Source organism: Salarias fasciatus, chromosome 4, assembly GCF_902148845.1.
Source record: "Salarias fasciatus chromosome 4, fSalaFa1.1, whole genome shotgun sequence".
NCBI lineage: Eukaryota > Metazoa > Chordata > Actinopteri > Blenniiformes > Blenniidae > Salarias > Salarias fasciatus.
This window is the reverse complement of record NC_043748.1, coordinates 7,571,841-7,580,765: the sequence shown is the minus strand read 5'-3', so window position 1 is coordinate 7,580,765 and position 8,925 is coordinate 7,571,841. Positions and strand designations below refer to the sequence as shown.

Below are 8,925 nucleotides of genomic sequence, written 5' to 3'. Positions count from 1 at the left end.
TTAAAAATTGCCAGCGACTGAGTTAGCTGTGCATGTGTGAGTGGAACACTAGGTATTAGAACAACAATTGTTTTTCACAGCCTTTCTCAAAATGATACACCATAATGATATACAAAACACAGTTCTGTGGCTTCGACTTGGAGCGCGCTGCTCTGTGCGTTTTGTCACAGAACGTCACAAACCGTGGCTGTAAGGAATGATATCAAATTCAGGACGCAGCAAGTCATCGGAGTGTGTGTGTGTGTGTGTGGGTTTGTGTGTGGGGCGGATCGCTGATTGTGTGTTGCACCAAAGTTTGTTAATAATTTAATTTCATACTGAAATACTGATGATAAGCATTAGAAGGCACAAAAAAAAGACATTTTATGCAAGACTGCAGCAGTGAGTTGGCACTTGATGGTTGATGACATATAGATGGGCGATAATCTAAACCCTCCTTGATTTGGCGCGTTTCACGTCGGGGGGCGGGGGGAAGGAAACAGCTCACGCTGTCTTCCTGACACACACTCACGCGTGCACGCGATTCTCGTGTTGACCATCTACGTACACGGAGGGTCCAGCTGACGCGTCACTCAGAGCGCGCGGTGTTATTTTACCCCATTTCCTTTAACCCTCGATCATGACTAATCGCAATTTGCCAAGCGTGGATTTCAGACACCTGTTCTGTCCCGTGCGAGTTTTTGCCGGTCCTGTCTGCTCGCCCGCAACTTGGAATGGAGATGTTTCTGGAAATTGGTCTTCAAAACGGAATAATAACAAAAACGCACTGTCCTTCGCTTTCGTTAGCCTTGTCTTTTTTTTTTTTTTTTTCATTAAAAGCCAAACAGTACTCTAAACAACCAAACCCACGTTACATGTGCTCATCTACTTGATAACAAAAAAAACCAATAATGCTTCAACATAAATACATATAAGACTTTTATGCCAAAATGACACGAGATTCATAGGAGCCGTTCATTTAAGACTGATCTGTTGATGCCATACAGCTCTGGTCATTCATGTAAATTTTCCCTGTAAAATTCACAAAAAAAAAAACAAACATTCTTTCATTTGACTGCATCAGATTCAAGCTGGGCCCAAAGGAAAAAAAACAAAAAAGAAAAAAAAAAAGCCCTTTCAGTCCCACACGATTCAGTGGCAGGCAGGCTTTTCGCTTTACCTCGAGTGCGCACTCACGTGCCATTTCAAAACTGGAAAGCAGGGAGGGATGTACAGGATGTAGGCGTAGGCGACATGTCCTCATGGAGGAGTTTGGCTTAAACCAACGACACAATTTGTCTTTGTGTAAAAAGTCTTCACAAGTGTGTTTTTCATCGCAACAATATAGCTTTGTATAAAATCAGCAGGCACTTTTTTTCTTTTTGTTTGTCTCATGTTCAAATGGTCACAGGAAGCCTACGAGCCCCAACACGCACGCACACACACATACCCACATACATACACACACACACATACACACACACATGCATTTCTCCTTCATCTCTTCTTTACTTCCTTCAATAGTAGTGCATCGATCTGAATGAGTCTCTGGTGCGAATGGACTGTTTTTTTTCTGTTTGTTTGCTTTTTTGTTTGTTTTTTTTTTTAAATTGCGGTCCCCCTTAAGGTCGAGACAGCGTGGTGTAGACGGGCTGGTCCCAGCTGGAGGCCGTGGGGCTGTGAGCGGGCGCCATGGACAGACTGTTGAGGATGGGGCTGCCGTAGGGCCGCCTGGAGGAGTGGAAGTACGGGTACTGGTAGAGGCTGGAGGGGTAGCCGGAGTATGGGTTGTAGTAGTTGGAGCTCTGGAGGTCAGTATAGTCACACTGGGAGCTGGGGAAGGACGCTGCGGCGGCGGCGGCGGCGGACGTGGCCGAGGTGACGCAGGCCTGGCTGCTGTAAGAGCCGTAGTCGGAGTGCGAGGGCGACCCGTGGGAATGCTCGCTGTAGTGGCTCGGGCTGAGCTGCTCCGTTTTGATGTGGAGGCGGTGCTGGCCCCCCTCCCCGCCGGGGGGAGACGAGGAGGACACGCTGCCCTTGCGGCTCCACGCCGACCCGCTGCCGTAGGAGGAAGCGTAAGAGCCGGCGGGCAGCGGGGCCGGCCCGTGGCCGTGGTCGGAGGGCAGGCCGGACGGGCCCGAGGCGTGGCCGTTGAGCGGGAGGTACTGGTCGAACTCGTGGACGTCAAAGGTCTCCATGTTGCTGATCACGTCGGTGCTGAGCTCGGAGATGTCGACGTTGCTGAAGTCAATGTTCTGCCTGCTGCTGTCGACGAGGCGGCGTCCTTCGTGCTTCAGGTCCTGCTTCACCCCGTGGTGCAGGTCTGTTTTCGGAGTGGTAGGCGGCGTCGGGGGACCATGGGGCTGTCCTGGAAGAAACACAAATAAAGTGTGAGGACACCAAATGATTTATAGTATTTCAACAAGCGAGGTTCACACAGCTGTGATGAGCGGAGCTGGATACCTGCGTGCTCGGGGTGGTGATGTCCGTCAGTCATCCCCGCCAGTCCCCCCATCCCCGGCTCAGCTTTGTACATGTGGTGCGCCAGCTCCGCTCCCGAGTCGGAGTCGCTCTGGCCCGGCTTCACATTCTTCCGCCGCCTGGGCTGGTACTTGTAGTCTGGATGGTCTTTCTTGTGCTGAACGCGGAGCCTTTCAGCTTCGTCCACAAACGGCCTCTTCTCGCTCTCAGACAGCAAGCTGTGATGGAGGAAATGGAGAAATGCACATCTTTATACATTCGATTCCAATTATGTCAGTCAACATCACAAAAAATAGTTTTCTTTTATATTTGTATGAATTGCATATTGTATTTTTTAAAATTTATTTTGTAGAAGCTGCATCATTTACGCATTTTGTGACGTTTGTCATCCCTGCATGCTCATTTCCACCTTCCCTTCAATTATCCACCCGATAAATTAAAATATCTCCTTACCGCCAAAGTTTCCCCAGCGTCTTGCTGAGCTCCGCGTTGTGCAGGTGCGGGTACTGGTCCGCCAGCTTCCTGCGGGCCGCCTGCGCCCACACCATGAAGGCGTTCATGGGTCTCTTGACGTGCGGCTTGTTCTTCAGAGACCCGCTGCCCCTCACGGGCATGGGCACCAAGGACCAGTCGTATCCCTTCAGGACCTGAGACACCGCGTCCCGTATGCAGGCCGGGAACCGGTCGTCGTCCTCGGCGTCCAGTTTCTTGCCCAGACCGGCGAGCAGCGAGCCGTGGCCGTCCGAGCCCGTCGGGGAGGACGGCGCGTCGGAGTCGGACTCGTCCTGGGACATGGAGCTGTTGGTGCCCGACGGGCTGCAGGGCTGGTCGCTGACGCACTTGTCATGCTCCTCTGTCATTTTTAACATTCTGTCTTCAGTCCCGAGATGGAAAAAAATCCCTCAATTTTAAATTAATGATGACGATAATTAAAAAGAAGAAGAAGAAGAAGAGGCTCGGGTGGAGACGCGCCCAGCGACGCGGCTGGTGCGCCTTTTACGCACGGTAAGATTCCTTCAGGGCGCTCCGCGAAGTGGAAGTCCGTTGTTTTCCTTCAGCTTCCCTGTTTGTTTGTCTTGTTTTCCTAAGCTGTCATTTCGGGGAAGGGGGGGTGCGGTCGTGAAAGTTGTGGTTCACAATGTGAGCGGAGGAGCTGCTCGTTACAGCAACTTGTGTTGGAGTTTTAAAACCGTCACTCCACCTTCCGCCCGGGATTGGCCGGAACAAATCGCCACTCTCCCCCCATTGGTCAGGGTTTCATGTGAGCCTCATTATTATAATGATTTTCCTTGCAGTCGGTGAAACAGTTCTGTTTTTGTTGAAGTTGCACACGCTGTGGGACAAACACATAATCTGCTGTCATTTTAATGTATTCAGGAAACATAATAAATTCAGAAATGACAAAAATATGAGACCAGTGATGAGGATTTTTTTTTTCTTAAATTGTCTATCACTAACGCAATAACACCTTCATCTCCTTAGAGTAGAACTATGTGAAAAGTAATTAAAATAAGGATATGTGATTTGGGCATTTCATTTTTAATTGCTTTTTTTTTTTTTCAAAAGCACCTCTTTTCAAAAGTCAGTATCCAAAACTTTTTCTCACTGAGACTTAAAGGAAGTTCATTTTCATACAATGAACATTGCTCATAATAAAAGACAAGACATGCACTGACAAATCAAATGTCTCATTTAAGAAAGTAGAACCAAACACAGGAGTGTGGCATTTCACAGTGACATGATTATTCACTGATTCTGACAAACATGAAATAATTTCTAAATGACTTTTTAAAAGAGTGATGCTCTTTTCCACATGTTGAAATTCAGTTTGTCTTTGAATTATAATTAAGAAAAAAACTACCTTGTGTCTAATGTTTGATTATAGCTTGATTACAAATTCACAATCCCAATACGCACTCAATTTCAGCTTTAATGAATAGTTCAACTGAGAGGGAAGTGAATGTGTTGCAGTTCTCGTCGCAGTGAAACAAGCTGTTTATGGCAGTAAAGACGTAATGAGCAGAGGTGATAAGAGCCGCAAAGTGAATCCTTTGTTAAAGTTATCTTTGTTCATGTTTTGTGGGATCATTTTTATCGGCGACCTTTAAAAGACCAGACTGGTTTATTTGTGCTCGATGCACACTGCAGGTGGCCGAGGAAAGAGGAGAGTCTGTCCTGTGGAAACCGAGGCTCGTACGGACGTTTTACACTCCAAGACGACGACTTCCGCCATGAGGTAAGACGTTTTTATTGTATTTTTGCAAAGAAGTGTGGGCTAGTAGCTTTGAATGAATTCATACAGCATTCCATATCGAAGGATGTGTGTATTTACAATGTAAAACAATTCCTTTGACTGTCAAATGGGGAGGACGGAAGCATCTTTCCTCCTGAAGCCATCCTGCTCCTCCCGGCAGCCGCAGTCAGTGCACCCAGATGGGTCAAGTTCAAGGTGTGTGAGTGTGTGTCTATGTGTGGGTGTGTGTGTGTGTGTGTGTGTGTGTGTGAACTGCCTGAATGCAGACAGTCAAGGAAGCAACCTGTTAGTTGTCATAGTTGTCAGTCATGAATGACTTTGCCATTTTTTGTCAGGCTCGAGAATGCAATTTACAACATGTTGACTAATATAGAAATAAAACCATTTACTGTATCGCATCTGTGCATTGTGTAGCTGTTTGTTAGGAAATGAGTGAAGTTAAAGTGGAAATAGCTCCAGCGTCTGATGCAGGAACAAATCCTCCGCAGCTCAATCAGCACGAGTCCAGTGTGACTGACAGTAGCTGTCAAGCCTTGCTAAGCTGTAAAACTGCCTCGGTCTTTAGAGAAAGAGACAGAGAGGAAATCGCAGAGCCGCACACCCCCCTGCCTCCTGCCTCCTGCCTCCTGCCTCCCCCCCCTCCTTCATGCCTGACTGTATTGTGGGTAGAAACTCTGTCCAGAGCTTGGTGGTTTTTGGGCTCTTGATTAGAAAAGGAAGGAACAACAGAGAAGAAGCAACTGCGTCTGAACCTTAAGTGTCCCCAAGAATAGGGGAAGGTTTTAATTTTCCTATTTTGTTGAGATGCATCTCAAAGGAAAGACGGGGATAAAGATTTTCATATTTTCAGGGAGGCCTTAGCAGAGCATGTTAGTCCATTTGGCCTGGACCAGAGTCCCCCCCCCCGATCCCACATGTAAATTATACTTTCTGGCTTCTAATGTGCATACGAAATTAAATTACACAGTCACCCACAGGAATCTTGCCCCCTTTGGTCTCTGCTTCTGTGTTTTAACACAGTTAGGCACATTTCTTCACTCAACATGCTCCATCGAAGTTATTGGATGGGGCATGTTGAGCTGTTAAATTGGCATAATCTGCCACAGCGTCGCACCGGGGAGAAAATACTTCTTGACATGTAATCCGACGGAGAGGATCATCAGGCCATCAAGTTCACAGAAACTTTTTTTTTATTTGAATGCTTTCTGTGCAGCCAGCAACATATTGCACGCCAGCTTTATAGTGAATTTTGTGCACGATGTATAAATGCTTTACCGCAAGAGTCCTGATAGAGTTTCTATAGAGTTTTCCGCCATGAGGACCAGCTGTTAGCGCAGCCCACCACAGCACCCGAACCCAAACAGCAGGCCCTCGTTCTGTTAAATAATCTGAGGGATTGCATACCGGGCCAGTGTAAACTTGGTGAACTGTGGAGACTGGCATGCCCTCCCTCTCACCCAGACCGTCCCGACCGCCACACCGCCACATGTGGGACCGGCTGACAAACTGTATTTCGCCCTGCGCCGCATCAACCGGCCCGCTTGGGAAAAAGGAGTGTAATTAGTGCCAAATTTACAGATGCAGGAAATGCGAGCAGAAAGAATGACTCGGCATGGCCGTCCTGGAAATCCAGAACGTTTGACAGCGGCGGGGCGAAAATGATCCGCGTCGCTGCATCTTTAAGTGAAAAGAATGGAAGTATTTTCCCGTCAGGTTCCCACACACATTAAAGCGAACTCAGAGATGGATGTCAACACTCCTTTCCCTTGCTGCTCCTCTGCTCATCCAAACCCCCTCTGCGACTTAGAAATTGGATGTTTTCCATGTTGGTCCGTGGCCAAATGCATTTTCCAGGTTGTCCACTTTGCGAGGTCGAAGACCCGGGGATGTTTGACTTCGCTGCTTCTAATCACGGGTCCAACCCTCCGTGACAGCTGCTGCGTGTTGAGGCCCTCCCATTGACCTCTGACCTCGCCCCATCCCAAATTCATTCTATTAAAACGCCATAATGAGGGGTTTACTGGACCAATTGCAGGTTTTATTTAAACCTATTAGTGGATGCAGAGAGGTGGAGGGGAGAGGCTGCACAGAAGGGAGTTCTGGATAAATTGAAAAGGGGGGGGGGGGTTTGAGACTGAAGGAAACAATTAGTCCAAAATGTCTCTGGGTGTGTTTGGCCCTCAGCCACACTCCATTTTTAATGTCAGGAATATAAAAGGAGCTCAAGTGTTTCCAGACTATTTGCTGTGTTTTACCTCTGACACGTAACCGCTCCGTCCTGCAGCGGCGGCGGCTTTTCTCCTGACTTTTCAGTCTGTTCATATGAATTAGAGATTACGATCAGGGAGGTTCTGGAAGCAGCAGGTTGGGAAGGATCATGTCGAGACTCTTCCTCGCTCTCTACCTCACTCCAGACTCTCTGGAAATATTTGACGTAAAACTGTCATTAAGTATCTCGGTTTCTTCTTGCTTCGCAGATGAAAGTCATTGTGCTGATTTGCAAAGCGGAAATGATTTTTCTTTTTTTTTTTGTTGCTGTCAGTGTTTAGAAATTGAGTAAAGGTGGAGCTCAGCGTTGATTACTGATGATCAGATGCACAAACATTCGTTCGTGCACGGCTGAAAAGTCGATTCCAGCAAACGGTCGAGACGTTCAGCAAAGACGACACTTCCCAGGGTTTATCTTGTCCCAGCACCGTCCCCGGAGGATTGTGGGTGTATGCGGGTTCTTTACACTTTCTGATCTGCCCCCATCTTTTTCATTTTGTCTTCCCTGTCATCTTCACGGCATATGTTTTGAATAAATCCTGCGGTGCGCTCAGTCTTTCACATTGTCTTCTCTTTTTTTTTTTTTTCTGGTCCTTGATTCTCATAAATCATCGTCTTAATTTGCCCGTGAATTAGATGGTGCGGGACATGTAGACACTGAGGACACGACTCGGGGGCGGGGAGAGAACAGAGAGCCCACCCCTGGACTTTACGGGAAATGGGAGGGCGCTCCTCGCGAGCGGGTTTAGTGAGAACTTTGCCTTACAGGACTGCGATAAGTGCAACGCGTTGTTTCCATTTATAGATGATCACAATAAGAAAAATATCCATTGGCACTATTGAGTTTAATACCCTGTTTATAAGCATTAAAGGAAGCAACTGTGCGTGTCCAAACACAAGATTGAACACAGCAGAGAGCTCTGACGAGCGCGGTGTAAACACTCCACCGCAGACTGAAACCTAAATCTCTTGTGTACAATTCATATATTACAGGATAATTTATAAGCTATTAAAATAATTATTGGTGGAGTGGATCAAATTCTCCAATTAGGCTTTGAGCGCGGCAGCCAGGACTTTTCAGTGTTTATGAGCGGCAGTTAGTCTGTGTGTCTCCATCCTGTCTGCAACCTCGACCGTGAAAAACACATAAGCACACCTGCTGCTGGCTGCAGGGCGGCGAAGCCTGCGCCGCCATCGACACGCTGGAGTGATGGATTTTCCATGAGATTAAATAAGGCTTCAGCCCCGAAATGATTTGCATGGGAGGAGGAAGTTCAGCATGGTGTATAATGAAAACAGATTTGTGTTTAATACGGGGTGGTCAGATGAAATATTGCAGCACCTTGGTGGATGTTGAGAGTTCGATCCATGACCATGTTTTATCTCTTTCTCACTGTTTCTTTTTGAATATGTTTTGAACTGATTCATAATTATTACATGTTGTTTTAGTTACAGGGTTTACAGGAAAAGCATTTTTGCAGAAGTTGGGATTTGCACAATAGAGCGATGATCTGTCTCTAACATCTAAATGCACTGAGGACATACTGTATGCTCACACATAATGCATTCATTTATAGTTTTTCAGTCATCCATGTGAAGAAACCTCTTCTGATCTGAGTTTAAAAAATCTTTCAGATCACCAATAAATCAAGGGGATAAACATTTTCAGCCACACTGGTATGGAACACTATCTGAAAACGTATTTTCAAAAGTTTCTGTTTTTATCATCATGATGACAGACAAGCTGAAAAGACACAATATTGAATCAGGAGACAAACTTTCACTTGGGGGTCTTTCTGTTGAACTTGCATGTTCTCCCACGGGGTGAGCGGGTTTTCATCAAGTGCTTGAGTTTCCTCTCACAGTCCAGGAACATGCACATAGTGTTTTTCATGGCTCTAAAATTGCCCGCAAGGTTGAATGTGAGGCTGTGCGACCGTAGT

General features: G+C 46.8%; 1 protein-coding gene across 1 annotated transcript; it reads right to left on the bottom strand.

Annotated features, from left to right (window-relative positions):
• Positions 1-1,310: 1,310 nt before the first annotated feature.
• On the bottom strand, positions 1,311-3,605 carry LOC115387166 (transcription factor Sox-8). The gene is made up of 3 exons (XM_030089771.1): positions 2,914-3,605; positions 2,443-2,678; positions 1,311-2,347 (listed from the first exon to the last, which is right to left on the bottom strand). Exons 1-3 carry the CDS (start codon positions 3,327-3,329, stop codon positions 1,602-1,604), a joined length of 1,398 nt encoding a protein of 465 aa, XP_029945631.1. The 5' UTR covers positions 3,330-3,605; the 3' UTR covers positions 1,311-1,601.
• Between the last annotated feature and the right edge of the window lie 5,320 nt (positions 3,606-8,925).